At 38.7% G+C, this 24,430-nt stretch overlaps 1 protein-coding gene across 1 annotated transcript in view; it reads right to left on the minus strand.

The window, feature by feature from the left end:
• The window catches only part of pdlim7 (PDZ and LIM domain 7), a 130,249-nt gene that overhangs the window by 39,877 nt on the left and 65,942 nt on the right, over positions 1-24,430 (minus strand). The window contains exons 4-5 of the mRNA XM_055642512.1: positions 23,089-23,106; positions 977-1,128 (exon numbers count right to left, since the gene is read on the minus strand). Coding sequence (XP_055498487.1) covers positions 977-1,128; positions 23,089-23,106 — 170 coding nt within the window. The remainder of the gene's footprint in view (positions 1-976; positions 1,129-23,088; positions 23,107-24,430) is intronic.

Here is a 24,430-nt window from a genome sequence, read left to right on the forward strand (position 1 = left end):
CATGCTTTCAGGATGACGTTTTTGCTTTGCTTTAAATGGGTACAATATTTTTCACATCCTTTGTGCAATCTTGTCTTGTCAGTACTAATAAGTAATCACTGTAAAATCCATCCAAGGTCAATCAAAATTTATCCAATTTAATCAAAAAGGAAAAGACAAAACATAACTTGTGTTGTGTAAGGTCACAAAACTAGGCAGCTGACGTATTTTAAGTTCTATGCACTACAAAAAAATCATGCAACATTCCGGCATTCTAGTTAATGAAAGGAAACCAAGAGTATATTCTTGCCCTCACAGTTCAAAAGTGAGCCAAATTTATTTGAAACAAATTGTTTCCAGATGAAATTCTAACTATTGTTCCACAAACTATATTCAAAATTCTGAAGGGATTCTTCCATCAATGCTCCCATGTTATTTGGGTGTCTTCACTAGAAATTCTGGCTCCTCATAACTGTATTTTCATGATTACTCTGAAGCACATTTTAACTTATAATTATGTTCATTACTAATGCACTAAAATGTTGTTTTTTTCTTCAGCATCAATATACAAATACTAGCCGAACATATGTTGATAGAGGCGAGTCAACGGATTAAATTTCATAACTGTCACTGCAGGAGACATGTTATACTCTTGAATATTTTAAGGTTTTGTTGTTCAATATCAGTACTCATGTTTCTATCACCGCCTCGTGTAATCCTGACCCATTGAGTTCTTCCAGCACTGCTTTTTTTTGCCTTACATTGTACAGTGTTAATATTGATGAGCAAATGCAAGCTGTTCTTTTAACTTTACATGTACTGAAATAATACAAATGTTTCTCCTAAATTCCAAATCATACAAACTCACTTTACAAAACTGTGATAGAAAGGTTTTCAATATATATATATATAAATGAATATATGTTAATGTTTTAAGAATCTGCCTGTTTGACATGCAGTATGCCGTTGTGTATTAACAATTCCACTCTACACTTACTTAAATCTGTGCCTGTCAGCTGAGCAAGGATACGAAAAGAGCGGGATTGGGTTGTTCCAGTTTTTGGTTGCCAATCCTCCGTGTCCTCCATAAGTCTTTTCTTACTGGCATCATTAGGCACGATAACACGATGGTCAACCTTGCCAGAATGCCTACATTATTTTATTTCAGCGTTAAAAGAAAAGGAAGAAAAGACACACACACACACACACACAGAGGAGACAGTGGGAAAGCATTTAGAGAGAAATTTAAACAACCTTGAAAGCAGCTTACAGGTAATTGCACACGTTGATATAATGTTTAAAACACCTACAAACTCATGGGAACACCATCCGGCAAAATTTTACATGCAAGGAATCACATAAGGTGATAATGGAGTAAGTGAAACTCTAGATGTTGGGAAATCTATATTAAGAACAGAAAATTTGTGAAATATTCAGAAGGTCAAGTGGCATCTTTGTGAAGAGAAAGTATTACATTACATTTCAAGTTTAAGACCCTTTGTTGGAACTGTTCTAGCGAAGGGTCTTCAACCTGAAGAAATAAGTCTATCTCTCTTAGCACAGATGCTGCTCGATTCAGTTATTGAAGATGACAAGTTGAAAGAGATAGGTTTCAGTTTAGAGTTACAGCACGGAAACAGGCCTTTTGGCCCACTACGTCTGCGATGACCCGCTCACACTAATTCTACGTTATCCCACTTTCTGGTCCACTCCCTACACACTAGGGGTACTTTACAGAGGAAAAATAACCTACAAACCCATACATCTTTGGGATGTGGGAGGAAACTAGAGCACCCAAAGGAAACCCACCCAGCCACAGGGAGAACGTGCAAACTCCACACACTACACATGATGTCAGAATCAAACCCAGATCTCTGGTGCAGTGAGGCAGCAGCTCTACCAGCTGCGCCACCATGCCACCCACAATGTGCGAGTGGGTATTAAGATATTGATGATGCTTAAGGAAGGAGGGAATTCTTCAACTGGCGGTGGAAGGGGTGTTAACAATATCAGTTTGCAAGGGGTCTAGAAAGTAAAGTTAATAGGTCAGTATTTTACAGGGCATTATTATAACCCTGGGAAATATTAGCTGTTTTATGCACATATTGGCCTTGCCAAAAGCAATGAGAAGATAATCCAGAAGGGTTAAATATTCATTAGAACATAAGAAAAATAATGTTGCTTTTCTCTGAACAGTGGCATTAGGTAATTTGCATCCACTTGACACAGTAGCTGGGGCTTTATTTAACCTCACAGCTGAAAGTCAGCACAACACGCAATGTCAGGCTGGATTGTGTGTTGAAGTCTCTGGAGTAGGGACCTGAAACCAGAACCTTTTGCTTCAAAGGCAAGAGTGCCGTCACTGAGCTAAAAGTGACACCTTAAACCTTCAGCAAAATCGGCCACATACTTGAACTACAACCACTGCCAAAAGGTAGAAAGGATATATTCAGCAAATTCTATACAGGAGGAATTGAAATTCTATGATGTATTTTAATCTGCTGCAGGACAGTTCACTGGAAAGAGATTATCCATCAACAGCCATCTCAGCAGTAGGGGAGAACAAGAAATTGCAAACACGGTTTGAGAGAAGAACAAATTTTGTTGTTTTGTTTTGGAAAAGGAGGTATCAACAACATATTATTCCAGAAGAATATGTTAAATTTTCAGCTCAAGTCCAAAAACATTGTCACAAAATCTCTATTACATATGAGGCTGATTTTGTTTGGATTCACTTATAAATATTTTGATTCATTTAGTTCTGAATTTCAATTCCCTTTGTGGTGTAATTCTAACTCATAGAGAAATGAAGAAATGGTGAGTTGTAGCTGTTAATTGAGGCCAGGTAACTAAAATGATGTTACATGGTAAAATTCAAAAGACATGTGGGTTTGTTGGTTAATTGGCCTCTGTAAATTACCCAAGTGCGTAGGGAGTGGATACGAAAATTTGCCCTCAGTACATATTAACTCTAACATAATAATGTATGCATGTTGGTAGGTGCAATCAAAACAAATATTTTTTTTGTCATTGTTGTGTTATGAATACCACAGAAAATATTATGTACTCTCAAGATCACATTTAATAGAATAATATTGCTTAAATATATAGTTTTTGGACTTTGCATTTCGGAAAAGTCCCTGCTGAGAAGAAGACAACAAAATACTGAAAATATTGGGGGTGAAATGACTTCAGGACAGTTTGTTAAGAAAATGAAGGAAATGGTAACAGAATACAGTGAGTGAGTATAATTTTATGGATGAGAAATTGTGTTCAACCAATTGATGATTTCTTTGACAAAGTAACTAAAATGGTAGATAACAAGGAAGCCAGTGGATGTAGCAAATTTTGTTATGCAAAAGTGCCCCATAATAAATCACCGCATTCGATAAGCACTTGTGGACTTGAACATAATAGGTTAAGTCCAGGGGGTCAAATATGGGGCTTTATGTGTGGGACAGATACATTGTCGGTGCAGAGGGGCTAGGAACAAGGTCAAGTGTGCATCCAGAGTCAAGGTCTGGAATAGTACTCTGTGTGCAATGAACGCTGGGACAATGAGAGTGTTCAGCACTGGAAACCTAAGCAGGTAAGCAGCTATGATCAGGGTAGAATAGGGGACCAGGTGTAAGGCTGGACTCAGGGTCAGGAATGAGAGAAGGTATGCAACTGAAGTCAGGGTCAGGAGTAGTACCAGGTGTGCAGTGAGACCCCGGTTGGTCAACATGGGCCAAGTGCTTGATTATAATCTGATTTCCATACATGAATACACAAAGATCATTCATGTGCTGCACCTGTTGATCACCTGTGGAATGTAATTAGGAATGTAATTTAGCCTAACCTTATTCATAGCCAATGCAATTTAAAGCATAAATATTGCATTGAAGTGTAAGTTAAAAGTATCGCTACAGTATGCACCAGATTGCACAATTTCATGCTGAAAAATGCAAAAGCTCTGTACTAATGGGAGGGGGGCACCCCTCATTCACCCCCCCCCCCTCCCATTAGTACAGAGCTTTTGCATTTTTCAGTATGAAATTGTGCAATCTGGTGCATACTGTAGCGATACTTTTAACTAACACTTCAATGAAATATTTATGCTTTAAATTGCAGTGGCTATGAATAAGGTTAGGCTAAATCACATGGTGGACCTGAACTTAATTTAGAAGAATGATTGAAGCACACCAAATTCTTAAGGGGTGCAATAGGACAGATGAAGAGTTGATGTTATTCCTGATTGGAAAGTTTTGAACCAGGGTCACAGTTTAAAATAAGATGGCCATACATAAAGGTCAGTGATAAAAAGAAATTCTTCACACAGACGCGGTCACTGAATATATCTGAGAAAGGCTGATAGATTATCACATTGATTAAATGGATTTGGGTTTAGTAGAGGAATGTGGAGTGAAGATAAAAGATTAGTCATGATCTTATCAAATAGTGCGACAGAGACAAAGAGCTGAATGGCCCATTCCTGCTAATCTTATCTCTTTAGATTATTTTCACAAAAATCCGTTTGTCTTTCTGTTGATATTAATACCTCTCCAGTTAAACTTAGTTTCATAACCTAAAGAGGATTTAACAAAAAGTCACACATTAGTCACGGGAGGAAATTAAAGAGAAATAAACCTGTTTTAGTTTGATTCACCAAAAGAAGTAAAAAGGAGAAAATAGAGTTGTGAATAGAAACAAGGAGGCAAACACTATAGGCAGCCAGTGGAATTTGAGGCAATAATGGAATATCACACTTCTTTTTGGGTTTAATCATATTAGACATTTGCAATAATGGATTTCACCTGTGGTTCCCATTTCTAATAATGATGCCAATACCATGCACTTCAATCAATTAGTTTTGGGACGTTATGCTTTTGTTAATTTAAACTCTGTCTAACATTTGATTTCAATGCAGAATAATCAAATGCTAAGGGCTACAATTAGTGCTTAATATGGCTCAATATAAAATTTTGCCACACAGTGGACCACTGATTTCTGCCAACTATTTTAATTAAAAGCCCCCCAAAAATATCAGGATCAGTATTAATAAAGAAAATTCATTGTTATATGCAGTGAAAATGTCAATGTTCATTCATTCATATGGCATAGGTGTTGCTGACAAGGCAGTTCTCTGTCTGTCTCCAAATAAATTTAATAAGCAGGTAAGTGACAACTAAATTGCTGAGTGTGGAGTCACTTGTAATCCAGGCCAGTTTAAGGATAGTAGATTTCCTTCTCTTTTTGGCATTAGTAAAGCAAATGGACTGTTACAACAAACCAGTGGGGTTTTTTAAAAGCCAGGTGCGTATGGTGCGACTGAAAAAAAAAATCTACTGACGCCAGGTTTTTATATGTTTCATTAACTGAATTTATAATCACCAGCTGCCGTGGTGACATTTGAACTCGTCGTCAGTTTAGTACCTCAAGACTCAAGATTACTTTTCCAGACATTTAACCACAAAAGTTTCCAGTTTGTCTTCCAGATCAGCTCATTACAATGAGAGTGATGTCACCCAGGCCAGGTGAAGGCCAGATGTAAAAACAAAGAATTAGGGAAACAATTATTCGGGAAACCAAAATCTGCAAAATGGACAAATCAACACAGATATTCAGCTGGAACCTATACTGATGTAAAGTATAATCTGTAAAAAAATGCTCTTTGGCATCAATGTCAGACAAAATCTGCTTTCTTCCGGCCTCCAACCCCCCCCCCCCCCCCCCCCCCCCCCCCATTTTTGTAAGCACAAATCAGCATTGGTTTAGTTGAGCCCATGCTGATGCAAGGTATAAAATGTGAACAAAGTTATTCATGCACATTAATGTCAGAGAGAATCTGATTATTTTTTTTAAAGAGATACATTTTTGCCATTGAAAAAGCTTAACTGTATCCAACTTCATTCAAAGTTAAAAGCCAGCAAAAACTTTGGAACATTCCTCGAAAATTGATAATCTGTCTTTAAATTACAAATTTGAAATAAACCTCTCAAACTACAATCTACACAAAAGGAGATGTGTTAAAGGCTCAAAGGCTTCATGCTTACTGTGCTTACCTATAGTCACCAAGATCATAAAACATTTCTTCGTCTCTAAGAACATGAAACTTGGGACGACTTTCCAACTTCTCCTCAGTTTCACTGAATATATTGGAATATATCAAGATTACAAAAACTGCTCAGCATGAAAGTCCACAGCACACAAGAATTGGAGAAAGGTTATTAATAGAAATAGCCTACCAGGTATAGGTAGTAACATTACAGGAAGTGAAAAAAAAAGTAGGCCCAGTGCTTTCATTTATTCAGAGAAACTAAATGCATTCATATAACCATATAACCATATAACAATTACAGCACGGAAACAGGCCATCTCGACCCTTCTAGTCCGTGCCGAACACATAATCTCCCCTAGTCCCATATACCTGCGCTCAGACCATAACCCTCCATTCCCTTCCCATCCATATAACTATCCAATTTATTTTTAAATGATAAAAACAAACCTGCCTCCACCACCTTCACTGGAAGCTCATTCCACACAGCTACCACTCTCTGAGAAAACTTTTTTTTTTAAAGGACATGTTAGCAATTGTATTAAAACAGCATGCACCATGCACATTAAATACCATCAGACTAACTTGGGAGATTTGATCTTTCAAATTTAAATGTACACAGTTTGCAGGAGCATTCTCAACAAGGTATATTCCCCTAAGCATTAACTCCAAGCAAATTTACATGATAAAATTCTTACAATCTCAACGTAACAAGTAAGCTTGCAGGAAACTAAACTAAAGGTAAGCTTTTTAAAGTCATAAATATTTTATGGCAGTTGGGTTTATGCCATGAATATCAACAACATGTAAAAGTTGAGCACTATTTTTTTTAAATGCCAATTGTAAATGATTTTAATTGGATATATTCAAGATTGCATTGCACAATGTATCTATTATATCATGTTATTAATCGATGGCCTCAAGAGCGACTTTTCAGACACAGAGAAATTCAGGCCTGATTTACATTGTTAGCTTAAATGCTTATCAAATATATAACCACGCAATAAAGTTCACAAGCTTTTACATCATTTTTTCCAAACATGCACACAGTATCAAACAAGAAAATAAAATGTAGGCACATATTGTTAGTACAGGCTGCATGGAGAATAGGCAAAGAAATGGTCCAAAATATGACCTTTTGGTTACAATAAAAGGAACATTTAATGACGGTTATCTTGCTATCTTTCTACACAACAATCCTGCCATTTAAAGTAGATAATGGAATGGAGCAGGGAGGCAGGAGGGCAATTTAAATGTATTATTTATTTACACATAGAGAGTAGTGGGGGCCTGGAATGCATTGCCGGGGTGGTGATGGAGACAGATACAATAGAGCAAGGGTTCCCAACCTGTGGTAAATTTACCCCTAGGCAGCAAATTTTGCCTACCCAGCGGGTAAATTTGTTGATTCTGGATTGGTACATATTTTTTCTCATTGACTTACTGTGTTTGGTTCTGGTATACCTGTATCTGTTCATCATTAGTTGTTCATAAATAAGTGACATAACATTGTTATGTGCTATTAAAGTTGCCTGGGGTAAACAGGACGAAAAAGGTTGGAAACCGCTGCAATAGAGGCTTGTAGATAGGCATATGGAAGTGCAGGGAATAGAGGGATATGGTTCATGTACAGGCGGATGCGATCAGTTTAACTTGTTATCATGTTCGGCACAAACATTGTGGGCCGAAGGGCCTCTTCCTGTGCCGTACTGTTCTATGTTGTTCTATGTTCAGAGTTTACTCATAGATAGATTTAATAGATGCGTAATTGTGGATGGAAAAGAAACTGAGCTGTGACGGATTTTTTTGTGGCTTCAGAATGAAAAACAGAATGCTGTCATATTTGCTCTTTTCAGAAATGAAGAAAGCTTCAAGACGTTCATGTTAACACTTAACGAGTAGTCACGGAAGACACAGATGGTTGTAAACTTTAGATTGGTAGACGGGAGATGAAGCTCTGTGTGTTGGGCAAATAGGATTGTTGACCTTGATGTACGGACAATTTTTCTGAGGGAAAGCATGTAAATGAGGATCGAGAGTCAGCCAAGCGAAGCTTTAAGCTATTCCTGAAGTAAGCAGGAAAGAGCAGAAAGTCACTTCAGAGTCTTTGATACTCCAGTTATGGGTAGGATCAAGGAAGAGCTTTGCCACTGAAGAAATAAATAGGAGGATGCAAGAATGCAGTAGAGGTATCATAAGTAATCGATGCCATCAACATTATATTCAAATTGTAAATTTATAAAATAAGGATATATTCAAATGACATTGCACGGTAAAAAAATTGAAATTTAAAAAAAAATCAGAGCAGAATTAGCTCGATATTGTTACAGCTTTAACCAAAAGGAGTACAAATAAAAAAATCTCCCTCAGACAAAATGCTTTAAATGTTCTACAGAATGCAGAAAATTCTTTGAATAAAACATGGTAGATCTATTCTAAGAGTTTTCTTATTGTTGAGGAAAGCAATCTTAACTAAACACGATACAAATGCATTAATTATTCCACTACCTCCAAAGAAGAATCAATCCATCACACTTTCAACTGTTAAAGAGTCAGACAGCATGGAAGCATACCCTTCAGCTCAACTCATCCATGCCGACCAAGATGCCCCATCCTGGCTAGTCCAATTAGCCTGAATTTGGTCCATATGCCTCAAACCTTCCTATCCATGAAATTGTCTTTTAAATGTTGTTATCGTACCTGCTCTAACTACCTCCTCGCAGCTAGTTCCTTACACCACTATCCTCTGAGTGGAAGGCTGCCACTCGGGCTCCTCTTGTGCCTCTCTCTTTAAACATACAGGCAGTTGGTGGACTGGCCAGGGTGTCAGCTTGCCTGATGGCAAGTGGGCCCCTGTTGAAGTGGGCCCCCTATATCAAGTGGGCCCCTGATGAAGTGGGCCCCCTTTGTCTCCTGGCAACCAATAATTTTAGACCCAGTCCGCCACTGCATACATGTATGTCTCTGGGTTTTCCCTATCCTAGGTAAAGGAATCTCTACATTCATCCTATCTATTCCCTTCACAATTTTACACAATTCTCTCTCTCAGCACTCCACAAATAAATTGCTAGCCTGCCCAACCTTTCCCTATAGCTCAGGCCCTTGAGTCCTGGCAATTTCCTCATAAATCTCAGCACTCTTTCCATCTTATTAACTCCTTTCCTATAGCTGACCAAAACAGAACACTGCACTCTAAATGTGGCTTCACCAATGTCTTGTACAACTGTAACATAATGTCCCAATTTATTTTGGCAATACCCTGACCGATGAAGGTTAATGTACCAAAAGCGTTCTGGACCACCCTATCTACTTGTGATGCCACATTCAGGGATTTAGGAACCTGTACTCCTAGATCACTCTACTCTACAACACTCCCCAGGGCCCTGTCATTCACTGTTAAGGTCATGCATTGGTTTGACTTCCCAAAGTGCAATACCCCCCATTAACCTGCATTAAGCTCCATTAACCATTCCTCGGCCACTTGCCCAGCTGATCAAAATCCCACTGTCATTTCTGTTAACAATTTTCACTGCGCACGATACCACTTAAGCACAAATTTGTAAGACACAATCTTCCATGTACAAAATCGTGCTGACTTTTCCCAATCAGGTACTGTTTATCCATATGCATATGTATCTTATCTATCAGAATCCCCTTCAGTAAGTTAACTATCACAGATGTTTGACTCACTGGTCTACAACATTTTTAACTGCAGAAGATCAATACTGCCTCTTTACACTACAAATGTACTTTCTGCAAACATTGTCCTGCACATTTTTAGTCGCTATGGCTGGATCTCCCAGAGTAGTGAAATCCTGAGTTCATCAGACACTTCCATTAAGAAAAACAGCATTTCATTTTGGAAAGGCACCATGCTATTTATTTTGTTCACCATTGGGAATACCCAAAAGTGTAATTTATGTGAGGTTTTGTTTAAAAAGTAGAGTTAGTTTTACCAGTGTTATCGTACATTTTCATATTTCCTTTCACCATCGTTTTATCTTTCCGTTGGGGAAATTTTGGCATAAGTTTGTAATCTATTTAAGGAACCAAAATTAGCAGTGTGTGTTGGAAGGAACTACAGCTGCTGGCTTATACCGAAGAAATACACAAAATGCTGAAGTAACTCAGCGGTCAGGCATCATCTCTGGAGAAAAGGGAATAGGTGACATTTCCCTGTACCTACCCCAAAAAAATTACCCACAAAATTAACAGTGTTTGCCGAGTCACTAAATAGGCAATCATAAATAAATTACTAAAAAGTTGAAAAATTATAATCACACAAAGGAGAAAAATGCTCTCTTTGTTGTGTGTGGTAAATATGCAAGTTAATAACTTGAGCATGATGAATCCCATTTCTGAAAATCAATGAATCCGAATTTCAGACATAATTGAACAAGCAAAGTTTTGTGCACATCATAAAGGATGAATTTCTGCAACAACTAAATAGAAACTATTGTTGGCGGAGCACTCAGTAGTACTACTTTAGAGTTAAACTGGTACAAGATGAAAGAAGGTATAAAACTGAGATCTATAGAAACCCAGAACCAGAGAGTTCACAACCATTGTGCCAATTATATTTGTAGACTGCTGAAAAAAGTCTTCAGCTCAACAGAGAGCTAGTAACCATCTGTTCGGAGGATACTGAAAATAACCTTTGATTTAAAGATAAGACGGCTGGTGGCAATCTAGGTCATGACTTAGCTCAACCTCTCCTTTCCTATCATCCATCATTAAGAGACCAACTCAGCAGTAGTCGGTGTGCTGGCCACATATACATTTAACAACTGTACTTATTCTTAACAAATTCTTAACCCCAAATATCCCACCTCTTATAGCCACAAAAATGCTGAAATTCCCCAAAGTAGGTGGGTTACCCAAAGCAGCTATTAAGGCATCAATTGCTTGTTCTTCCTGTAACATGGCATTTGTGCCCCCTTCCACCTTTCCCAATTGTACGTTGATTTAATATAGTGTCATACAGCATTGAAACATGCTCTTTGGCTCACAAAGTCGATCCAACACTAATCCCATCTTTTAGTCTCCCCACAATCCCCTCAACCACAGACCCACAGAGACCCACAGCAATTTAATGTTCAATTAGGCATCTATGCACGTGGGTGGAAATCATAGCACACAGAGGAACCCCAAGCAGTTACATGGAGAAAATGCAATCTCCACAGAGACCGTATTTGAGGTCATGATTGAAGCCAGGTCTCTGGAGTTGTGTGGCAACACGTCTACCGAGTGAAATGCTGTGCAGCCCACTGCTACGACAGATAGCTTGATGTCTGCATCCCTTATCATGGATAGCTCCACTAATGCTTGTAAACACTATTGAGATAGGCATAGGTAAAGCTGCTGAGTTATTCTGAGTAATGGCCAGGTACTCTCTCAGTCTTTTGAATTAGATGAAAGAAAATATATAAACTTTTTGTAAATATTTTATCCATCATATTTCTGACTAATTATACAGGTTTATCAAAGTGCATAGTGAAAACAATAGCTGCTTTTTCTACTGTCACATCCGAGGAGCTGGAATACTTAGCCCAACACATAGTATTCTAGAAAATTAGCACTTCCTTTTTTAGCACCAATGGCATTAAATAAAAATTATCTTGAATTAAATGGCATTGACAATCATTTCAGATTCAAATCATAGTCACCACAATGTTGTATGGAACATTTCCTCGGGTGATCCATTCAGACACGTCTGATATTTTCCTGATGTCAGAAGCACCCATGATGTTACTTACCCTTCACTTAACATTTGTTTCCAAACTTCCCGACCAAAGACATGAGCTCAAAAAGGTGCAATCCCCAACCATTTTGGAAAAACCACACCACAAAACAAAAGTTTACTTGTTTGAGGCTTTTTTGTCACCCAAAGGCACGCTGTTGTAATCAGGAAACATGACTGAGCAACTTCAGAACTGACTGCTGCCTGTTCATACACGTCCCAAAGGCTACCGAGTGTGGTTCAGTAGCAGCAAGCATTTTCTCCAACCCCGAGCTCTCAAGGTACTCGTGGAATGGATCCCTCAATTGTAACATTCCATCACTGTTGATACTATTATGAGTAGCTGCTCAAGATGGATCAAGATCTTGAGGCACAAGGCAAAGACCTGACCATCTGTGAGCAACTTTATTCCACAGTCTTCAGAGACACTACACACTACCCGGACCTCACTGATAAATGGTGTATTTGCAGGCTCTGCTTTTCCAAGGCCATCATCACCAAGGCTGAATGCTCACTCGCTCAATGTCTAGGTCACATTGACTCTCAACTCTCTTGCCACATGATTGGTCCAAATAATCATTACATCACTCTGCCACATCGCTCAACTTGCTACTTAGGGTTAGGTCGGAAAGGTCAACTCTGGCACTATTTGTGGAGAGAACATTTCAATGATTTCTATTTCAAAAGATTATGCAACTTCTCAGGAATTTATATTTACCAGAATAACTGACTCTCCTTAATAACCCAAACATTTTTCTCATCAGAAAAGGCTTGTGCAAGTAGTGGTGAATCATCAGGAATAGGCGACAAAAGTTAATGTTTTTCCTTCCATTATTTATTATGTAAAAGAATATGTGTGTTATGATTGTGTTTATAATTTGTTTGGTTGTTTTGTTGTTTGTCTTCTGCACAAAAGTCCGCGAGCATTGCCACTTTCATTTCACTGCACATCTCGTATATGTATGTGACAAATAAACTTGACTTGACTTAATGCTTCAAATGTTAGAGTCATAGAGTGATACAGTGTGGAAACAAGACCTTCAGCCCAACTCGCCCACACCGACCAACAATGTCCCAGCTACCCTAGACCCACTTGCCTGCGCTTGGTCCATAACCCTCCAAACCTGTCCTATCCATGTACCTGTCCAACTGTTTCTTAAACGATGGGATAGTCTCAGCCTCAACTACTTCCTCTGGCAGCTTATTATCCCTCAGATTCCTATTAAATCTTGTCCCCTTCACCTTGAACCTGTCCTTTGGTCCTCGATTGCCCTATTGTGGGTAAAAGAATCTGTGAATCTACCCAATCTATTCCTCTCATGATTTTGTATACCTCTATAAGATCCCTCCTCATCCTCCTGCGCTCCATGGAATAGAGACCCAGCCAACTCAACCTCTCCCTATAGCTCACACCCTCTAGTCCTGGCAACATACTCGTAATTTTTATATGAACCTTTTTAAGTTTGACAATATCTTTCCTATAACATGGTGCCCAAGACTGAACACAATATTCTAAATGCGGTCTCACCAACGTCTTATACAACTGCAACATGACCTCCCAACTTCTATACTCAATACTCTGACTGATGAAGGCCAAAGTGCCAAAAGCCTTTTTGACCACCTTATCTACCTGCGACTTGACCTTCAAGGAACCATGCACCTGTACTCCTAGATCCTTCTGCTCTACACTACCCAGAGGCCTACTATTTACTGTGTATGTTCTGCCCTTGTTCGACATCCCAAAATGCAACACCTCGCACTTCTCTGTATTAAATTCCATCAACCATTCCTCCACCCACCTGGCCAATCGATCCAGATCCTGCTACAATCGTTTACAACTGTCTTAACTATCTGCAAAACCACTAACTTTTGTATGAACAGCAAACTTGCTAATTCTGCCCTGTATGTTCTCATCCAAATCATTGGTGTAGATGACAAACAGTAACGGGCCCAGCACCGAACCCTGTGGTACACCACTAGTCATAGACCTCCATTCTGAGAAGCAATCTTCCACAATCACCCTATGCATCCTTCCATGAAGGTAATTTGCTATCCATTCAGCTCTTGGATCCCATGAGGTCTCATCTTCCAGAGCACCCTACCATGCGGCACCTTGTCAAAAGTCCATGTACACAATATCTACAGCTCTGTCCTCATCAACCTTTTTGATCATGTCTTAAAAAAAATCAGATTTTGTTCTTATTTTTTTCTTATTTCACATTTGAATTGAAAGATAGATATAGCAGGGAAACAGGCCTTTTGGCCCACCGAGTCCATGCTGACCATTAGTCATCAATTCACACTCGCCCTATGTTATCTAACGTTCTCATCCACTCCCTGCACACTATGGGCAATTACAGAGGCCTAATTAACCTACAAACCCACAAGTCTTTGGGATGTGGGAAACATTTCTCGCAACTGTACTTTTTTTTTCCACATTTAGAGGAAGTAGATACTGCCCATATGCAATAGAAATAATTGCTTGGCAAGATGACATTTCTCATTAACAGCATGAAAAATGACAGTCCCAAACTAAGCCGAGGGACACCCTCCACATACCAACATTTGCAACAGAGGGAGCCGAGATTAAGGGTCATTAGTCTGGGTGTTGATTTCCAGGTCCTCCTGCATTAATTAAAGAAGCAACATATTAATTCCGTTTGGATTGTGGAAATGATCTGCCTCAACTCTTTTTAGTTACCTGAAGCTCACCCTGACATTATGTTTCTGAGGCCATGAAATATGTTTGCACGTTGCATAAATTCTGTGGGGATTCTCTCATCTGCAGCAGACTGCTGTTACTGCTGTAACTCTTAATCAGTTCTTGCTATGATGTGATCGTGACTTTCTAGCTGCTATCCACCTCATGGATGAGAATATACAGATCCTTCTCAGCAAGCTGTCTGAAGTGCAGCCAGGAAACGTACTGGTGATACATCAGACAGGATTCTGGATGCAAACTATCCTAATACCATTTCAGATTTTTTTTGGGGGTCTATTTCCCCTATTTTTTGGAGCTTACAAAAATATTAGCATTACCTCCAGCATTAGTTTAGTGCACAAAAACTAGATGAAATCTTAAAGACTTCATAAGGAAATGCAGTAATAGTGTTACAATATCATAACACCACAATAAGATGGTCACATCCACATTTAGATGAACCCAGAATGCTAACTATATGAAGAGTGCATAGTTGAACAATTATGTGGAAGAAATCAATGAGAGCTGAAGACATTGCTGCTGAGAGTCCTGAAGCTTCCCCTTCTCATTCTACTACCATGAAATGAAATAGAATCTGCAGTAGAACCACCTTAATTGAAACAGAGGTTTGCAGTTAGAGACCTCCAGCTGCCCAGAATAAATTATTTGCTTTCAAGCTACATAAACAACAAGTCTATAATGATGGCATTAACGACAGCTCCATCGAAGAAAGCAAAGGGTCTTGAATGAAGACGCCATATCATGTTTAGTGTGGATATCCATGAGAAGCAGAGAGAAAGGGAGGGTGGGAGGAGAGAATATTTATGGATTGCAACCAGTAAAACACTAGTGAGCATAGAAAAAATAAATGCAAGGGCAGAACAAACTGTTAATTAGAGTAGTGTGCAGTTAGGAGACATGGCTGGAAGAATAAATGTTCCAAAAGAAAAGTGGAAGTATATCCTGTCTTAGTGATGAACAGAAAGTGACATTTGAAGTTCAGCTTGAAAATAATTGTCCAAGAATACCTGTAATCTGATGTACAGAGGCTGGAAAGCAAGGTCCCAATTACCCAGAGGATAAAAATTAAAGATTCAACCTCTCACTTTCTTATTGGATATAGCTTTTGCCCTTCATATAACATTCAATTGGATTGAACAGAAACAAAGCTACCACTGCATGCTTGAGAGGTATAATATAAACATCTCTCTCAAGAAATGGCCTCTTCATTTCTGTATAAAATTAGCAAATGTAATTCCATTGTCAGAGTCTATTACTGTGATCTGCATATTACTGCATTTGGTTAATACCAAAACTTCAGTATAGTTTATTCAGTTTAGTTAAGTTTATTGTCACTTGTACCGAAGTACAGCAAAAAGCTTTTGTTGCGTGCTAACCAGTCATCAGAAAGACAATACATGATTACAATCGATTAATTTACAGTGTATAGATACGTTGAGGGAATAAAGGTACATAGATGTGCATCTTTTAAATTCATTCCAGTTTTTAAACAAGTCTGCCTTCCATTCTCACTGGGAAAAATTGTGACATGCCACCAACAGTACATGCATCAAAAATAGAGAAATACTAACTTGATTAATGTATCCACCTAAAGGGAATAAAGACACAAATGAGTTAATTATGAAAGCCCACCATTAATGCAAAGCTTGCCAAGAAGGAAACAAATAAAAAAATAGAAGATAGAAAATTAAAAGAGAAACAAAGGTGGAATGAAAAGACCTGTCAAACACTCTTTGTCACAGATTAACATCAGAATGAGTACCTTCAATGCTTGCAGGATGATTATTTTGCAGTTTACTCCTCAGTAAATATTCTTTTCATTTCCATTACTCCTCAGCAAATATTCTTTTCATTTCCATTTACTTTGTCTCACATATGAAATGAATGGCAAAAATCAATGGAGCAATCCATTGTGTAAGTTTTCATTCAACCAATGGTGTATATAAACTTAATAGAACATAGAACAGTACAACACAGGAACAGGCCCTTTGGCACATCATGTCTGTGCCGAACACACAAATGTTTAGTGTTTTCCCTACATATGGGATCAACACCAGCTACCACATTCAAAACAGTGTGGTAGGACACGCACCCCAAAGCTTGACAAAATAGTAAAACACGTCACTATTTAGACCGTTTTTTTGATAATATGAACCATTGCATTCAGGTACATTATATAGCTCTCTCCTTTGCGCAGAACACATATAATTATAGTTGTTTTTGTAAAACACAAATGCTGGAGTAACTCAGCAGATCAGGCAGTTTCTGTGGAGGAAATAGATTATTCTGTTTACCCATTTTCAACATTTTATCTGCATCTTAGTAAAAAAATAAGAACCACCTCCTGTCAATAAATAGTTTTCTTTTGTAATACCATGCATTGTAGCATTTTTAAGAGGGTCAGCATGAAAAAATAACTGATATAAAAGAAGTTTTGTAAAGTTTCAAATACTTAAACAGAATCTATTGAAATTCGAACTGTAGACCATTGTTCTGTGATCAACCAGACATGAAGATAAAATTACACATTATAATCCAGCCATTGTGGTATACATACTGTTATAATAATCTATTTGTTGCCTTATTTTTGCAAATTGACTTCAACATAAGCAGTCCTCTTGCAAATGGTGATTAATAAATGCCGACAAGAGAACATAGCATCACACGGAGAGAGGTTTAATACTTTAATAATGAACATGTTCACAACTATCAGAATACGTTGTGCAAGATAATGGAATTGTCTTCAGGTAAGTGAGAAGTCACTAATCATGAGGTGAAACTGGTCCGTGATAGCACAAAATATGTGCTTGTGAATGGGAAGCTCTTTTACACCGTCAATTTTCTTTCCCATTGACCTTTGCACGCTAATCAAAAGATAATTTCACTTCCTCACATCGTTGTTTGAATCAGTATTTAAGGACACTGTGGCTCGCATTCACATGGTTAACGGAATTTCACCAAAATTAAATTTGAGAATCTAATTAACCGATCTATTTTAGTTCTATAGTGAGATTTTGTTAGCCAGCTACACTTAAGTTTTAAAAGGAATTACAATAAAAATGTTAAGTGTTTTGGTGACATAAAAACAATATTTTAATTCAGCAGATTTACACATTCATATACTTTCCCAACATACAGAACCATCAAGGCTCGCAAAGAGCAGGAGATGAGCATTCACAAGGTCCAATATAGATTCGGATAAATATATGCCTTTCCAAGTATGGGCCTGTGTGGGCACACGTTAATGCATACTGGTATAATATGACCCTGACCTGCAAGCTCATTTATAATTTCTTTAAAAGGAAGACTCGCGCTCAACATGTCATACATGTTACTACTGCCAATCCACAGTTCCTAAACAGTAATCCAATGTCATACTGTTGCACACACTTAACCAAGAACATAATAGACTAATCAACTACAAATACCAATTTAAACATGAACAGTAAAACTATTTCTGTACAATGCGATTCAATTACGACAAATAATAGCCCAGGGGAACAAGCATAATTAGTCCAGACTTGTGTCATTTTGAAATGTAAAATGTTCCAAATATAAAAGCATCACAATTAGTGAATTAAACTACCAAAATGTCTTCTTAAATGGCAGTGAAAGAAAGCACAAGCAAACTGTGGGGTTACATAAGGCAGTGGACAGTAAAACACTTTGTTCATGTCATTAAAAAGGCACGGCTTTCAAGAAGCTTGAAATGTTGCTTCTTCCCCCCCCCCCCCCCCCCCCCAAAAAAAAATCCGGAGTGTTTGCACTGCCATGTATCATGCAAAAGGCATTATGGTGCAATTTTTGTATTAATAAACCAGCTGTAAAATGTATTTTTGTAAAGGCAGTGATTACTTAAGAGAGGAATTGTAACGGCTATATTTTAGTTTAAAATTTGTTTTAATTCCAGTTGATTATACTTAACATTTCATCTACGGCTAATAGTGCATATAGCTTGAACTCCATCCAATCGGCCAAAATGTCTGATCAGAAAATATAATTTGCTAGCTATTAAATAGTTTTAAATAACTCACTCAGTGATCTTAGGCTTAGCAGTAGGTCTTCCTCTTTAATACAGCATGTTGGAGGCTGCCATTTATTAGGACTACATTTCATAGAGGCTTGAAAGCATGTTTTAACATACCCATTCAGATGCTGCAGTGTGGATGCAGTTGAGTTGCGTTTTTCTGTGGGTGAGCCATATTTTAGCTGTGCCTGCGTTGCAGGTGCAGTACTAGGCAAAGCGGAAGGTGGTGTGTATAATGAAACAGGTTTGTAGCTCACTGACTTTATTGGTGTCCCTGAATGTGAACTTTCCGTAGATGTAACACCAAAAGGTCTTGCTGTCTTATTCAATGGCATGCTGGAGTCAAACGAATACTTCGGAATAGAAGATGCAGCAAACTTAACATCCTGAGCAGGAGAGAGAGAAAAAGACACAAAAACTCAAAAAACCACAGGCAACATGCAGTTAACACTAATCCAATAGCAAAACTCAAGCAGTGTTAAATAACAATTATCAATCTCAAAAATGTGATTACATAACATCACATTGAATTAAAAGTTAAGCTACATGAACACAGAGTCAGAGAGCACATCATTGCTACACAGCATTTTCAACTATCTTGGTCATCATAAAATTACCCTCGCATCCCAGGAGAATAGCTTTTTCCATAACAAACTTGATCCGTTGAACATAGCAACATGCGAAAATGGAGCACGAGCAAGATGGTTTGGCTCATTCCATAAGATCGTGGCAAATCTTTCACTGTAACACCATCTGACCGAAAACACATTGCAGGGAAGGAGGGATTGGGGGGGGGGGGGGGGGGGGGGGGGGGGGGGGGGGGGGATGTCCTATTCTGTTTGATGAGTTAGGAAAAACAAAATCACACAACGGTTCAGATTTTAGGCTTATAATGATGACAAAACTTGTCAGTGTTCGTTGCTTTTCCTCTTGAACCTTGCTTCCACTGCCAAAATTTAACACCAAATTACTTTTCGAAACAAGAAGTGACCAATGATTTAAGATGACGTCTCAAGTCTCCAATGTTACATTTTATAGTTTCAAATAAAGAACAATACATCATTTGTTTATACCAGAGCTTTAAACCCATAGTCACAGGTAGTATATTTGATTTTCCAAGAATATACCAGATTTTATGACCCAAGAGTGCAGATGCTGGAATCTAGAACAAAAAGAAAACTATTGGAGGAAGTCAGTAGGTCAGGCAGCATTTGTGGAGGAAAATCGACAGACAATGTTTTGGGTCGGGACCCTTCTTGAAGAAGATTCACAAACAGAAATGTCATCTATCCATTTCTCCCCGTAAAAGCTGATTGACCCACTGAGTACCTTCAGATGTTTGTTTTTTGCCCATCGAATTTAACTTGAATCACTTTCCTATCCTGGCTTTTTCTGATTTATAATTGTCCAACAACCATTTCTGCTCAATGACTCGGTCTTCTCTGAACCAGAAGTATAACATTTAAGTATAGCATTTACTTTTGAGGATTGCCAAACCTGACGTTAGGTTGGCCACAGAGTATTGTGGAATTGTTAACAGTGAAGGGAACCGTGTCAGCCTTTGTGATATTCCGCATGTTTTTGCTACACTAAAGATGCTACTTAAATAGTGTTACATTTGTACAACAGCACTGGTAACTCAAGATTATCATCAGTGGCATAGGCTGATGCATTGTAACCATTGAAAACTCACACAAATCATGAGACCCTATGGAAATCTGCCTACACAACCCCACAAAGGCTCCAAAGGTTCAATGATGATTCTCAGGTGGTGACACTGTTTAAGATGTCTTGCTGTTGCTGCTATACATTTCCACAATACTCCCCAGCTAGTTTGACACAAAACTTTGTTGACTACAAATAAAATCTTAAAAAAACCTTTTGGCTCAGAAGCTAATGAGACTCGAGAGTAGTTAACAATCTGTAGGTTTGCTTACTAGTAAGACATTAGTAGCAAAGGAAATTAAAAAACGGGCTAAGTTAAAATCTGGAGAAACATTTCTGAAAAGTGACATATATATCCAAATAGCATACCTGTGGAAAATATTGTTTAAAATGAAAATGTCAACATTCTTTTACTGTGAAACCGAAAATCAATGAGCATTTTCTAGTTGAAGAGAATCTTCTTTGGGAACATCACTGTGATTACCAGCTCAACAATGGATCTCTCATTGTATGCACAGCGTTATCCAACACAACTTGTTTCACAGCTAGATTATGTATCTCCAAGATTATCTTTATATTAATTATTTGCCATCACTAAGACGCTGGGAAAAAAAAAATTGACAAGCCTGAAATGGGTTCTCATCAAAATGAAAAAGTGCAACATGACAGATTTAATATGCCTGAAAGTTAAGAATTTAAGACAGATGCAAGAGGCCAACTAAAACAAAATAATTGTTTCCACATAGCGATTTAATGATGTAAAGCATCCAGCCATGTTGAACAGAAACATCATCACATAAATAAGAGTTTCAGTATCCAAGGGAGGATCAGAAATTTGCTCATAAGCCTGATCAAGGGTCAATTCTTTGAAAGGAAAAAACATTGCAGGGCTATGGTGTGAGGGCTGGATTGCTTTTGCAGAATCAGTATGGACACTACGAACTGGAAGGCCCAGTTATGTGTTCAAGGAGATTAGGAAGGAGAATTTGAAATCCGTTAAGATAAGAAATTACCAATAGTAGAGCAATTAATATTGCAGATGTGCATGAAGTCAGAACTGGAGAAGTGCAGAGCTGGAGAAGATTACACAAGTAGGGAGGGGCAAGACCATGGAGGGATCTGAAAGCAAAGCCAAGTATTTTTAAACATTGATTTTCTGCCAAACCAGGAACACAGTTTGGTTGGTGACTTCATGGGATTGATATTTGGTGCAAATCGAGAATTTGCTGTATGGCAGAAGGGAAAAAAGGCCACAAGAGCATTATAAAGATCTAGAAGTTCGAAAAAAAAGCATTGAAGAGGCACTCCCAGCCCACCACTTAACTTTATCATAGAACACACAATTAAAAGGTTATTGTTTATCGTGGTTCTATGGTTAATGAAGAACACTACAGCATAAAACACACTTTGCATTTATTTGCAAATCAGATTGCAAATATCCACTGAGAATTAGAGAATTACATAATTATGTGACTGCAGACAAAAATGTTGGAAACTCAGCGGGTGAGGCAGCATCTATGGAGCGAAGGAAATAGGTGATGTTTTGGGTTGAGACTGTCTCTCTTTCCATAAAATGCTGGAAAATTATTCCAGTGGTGCCAAAAAACTAAAACAACTTCTTAATGTCATAATGTGGAGACAGTTTTTTCTTCAAAAAAATAACTGCACTAATTAATCATTTGAGTCAGAATTGTACTTTTAATGTTCAACTGTGTTAAATTACTTACAAAGGGTTAGGGAGCATATGCAAGGTTTACAAAGATGAAATCAGACAGGGCCTTTGAGGAATATCAAGAAAGCAGAAAAGATTCCAAGCAGGGAATTAGGAGGACCAGAAGGAGCCATGAAACCAGTGGAAGTCAGATTAAACAGAATCCCAAGGCTTTATATACATTCATTAAAAACAAAATGATAACCATGGAGACCATAGGACCATTCAAGGACAAAGGAGGGAATTTATGCTTGAAGTAGAAACATAGAAATTAGCAGGAGTAGGCCATTCGGCCCTTCGAGCCTACACCGCCATTCAATATGATCATGGCTGATCATCCAACTCAGTATCCCGTACCTGCCTTCTCTCCATACCCTCTGATCCCCTTAGCAACAAGGGCCACATCTAACTCCCTCTTAAATATAGCCAATGAACTGGCCTCGACTACCCTCTGTGGCAGAGAGTTCCAGAGATTCACCACACTGTGTGAAAAAAAAGTTCTTCTCATCTCGGTTTTAAAGGATTTCCCCCTTATCCTTAAGCTGTGACCCCTTGTCCTGGACTTCCCCAACATCGGGAGCAATCTTCCTGCATCTAGCCTGTCCAACCCCTTAAGAATTTTGTAAGTTTCTATAAGATCCCCTCTCAATTTCCTAAATTCTAGAGAGTATAAACCAAGTCTATCCAGTCTTTCTTCATAAGACAGTCCTGACATCCCAGGAAACAGTCTGGTGAACCTTCTCTGCACTCCCTCTATGGCAATAATGTCCTTCCTCAGATTTGGAGACCAAAACTGTACGCAATACTCCAGGTGTGGTCTCACCAAGACCCTGTACAACTGCAGTAGAACCTCCCTGCTCCTATATTCAAATCCTTTTGCTATGAAAGCTAACATACCATTCGAGTAAGAAGATATAGATGAGATACTAAACAAATACTTTGCCTCAATAGTAATTAAGGAGAAGAACATGGAGGATAGCAAGGTCTCCTGAAGAGCATCAAGGTGGGAAATTTCCAAGGACCTAAACGGGATCTATCACCGTTTATTGAGAGGCGAAAAAGGAGATTGCAGGGACCTTGATGAAGATTGGGTGGCAGTGGCGCAGCTGATAGAACTGTTGCCTCAAAGTGCCAGAGACCATGAGCCTGACCTCAGTAGCTGTCTGTGCAGAGTTTGTGTGTTCTCCCTGTGACCGCATGGGCATACTCCAGGTGCTCTGGTTTTCTCCCACATACCAAAGATATGCATGTTTGTAAGTTAACCTGCCTCTCTAAATATGTCCAAATGTGTCAGGAGTGAATGAGATAACATAGAATTATCGTTAACGGGAGAATGATGGTTGGCGTGGACTTGGTGGGCCAAAGGGCCTGTTTAGTCTCTAAATTAATCTTTAAATCCTCTCTAACCACAAGCCAGGCCCCGGGGGTCTGGGGAAAAGCCAATGTTGTTACTTTGGTACCCCTAATTCACTCCCTTCACTCTTAGGAAGTGAAATAGGGGTAATCTAGGAAATCATAGGCCCCTGGTGAACCTCAATCATCATTAGAGCCTTGCATCATATCATAGGCCAGTTGAGCCTCATATATGGAAGGGAATGGTCAAATTACAGACAGTCAGTAGGGGCAACTCATGACTTGCAAACATGATTGAGTTTTCTTTGCGGAGGCAATGTAAGGCAAGGGTAGTGGATGTTGTGCACATGGACGTATGTAAGGCATTTGATACCCTCGTGCTAAGCTGATCCAGAAGATTAAGTTGCATGGTAGTTTAGATTCAGAATTGGCTTACCCATAGAAAGCAGAGAGGAGTGATAGAAGTGTGCTATTCTGGCTGGAGGTCTGTGACCAATGGTGCTGCGCAGAGATCTGTGCAAGGGCCGTCTGTTGTTTATGATATCTATAAATAACTTGGATGAAAATATTTAAGGGATGGTTAGCAAATTACAAACGACTCAAAATTGTAGTTGAAAAAAAAAGTGCTGGAGGACCTCGGCAGTCAGTCAACTGGTGCTATCTCTCCAAGACACTATTTAGGACCTTCAGAAAAGATGACAACAGGTCTGCTTTGTACAACCGAATCGCACAGGATTCGGCCCTTCGGCCCACATTATCAGTGCCGAACATGTTACCAAGAGCAACTTTTACCTACCTACCTTGGGTGTAAAAATTTGCTCAGCATAGTTCCTTTAAACTTTGTTCTTCTCACCTTAAAGCTATGCCTCTTATTCTTTTATAGTTCCATCATGGGGGAAAAGGGTTCTGACTATCTATGCCTTCATGGAAACTTGAAGGCAATTTGGCCAACTTGATCTGAAACCATGAATCAGCTGCTGGGGACAAATTGCAAGTTCTGTGCAGAACCTTTGTGGCTCAGTTTAGTTTGGAGATACAGCATGGAAACAGGCCCTTCGGCACACCAAGCCCGCGCCGGCCAGCGATCACCCAGTACACTAGAACTATCCCACACACTAGGGACAATTTACAATCTTTACTCAAGCCAATTAACCTACAAACCTACAAACCTGTACGTCTTTAGAGTGTAAGGAGAA

The sequence above is a fragment of the Leucoraja erinacea genome, chromosome 11, assembly GCF_028641065.1.
Source record: "Leucoraja erinacea ecotype New England chromosome 11, Leri_hhj_1, whole genome shotgun sequence".
Classification (NCBI taxonomy): Eukaryota; Metazoa; Chordata; class Chondrichthyes; order Rajiformes; family Rajidae; genus Leucoraja; species Leucoraja erinaceus.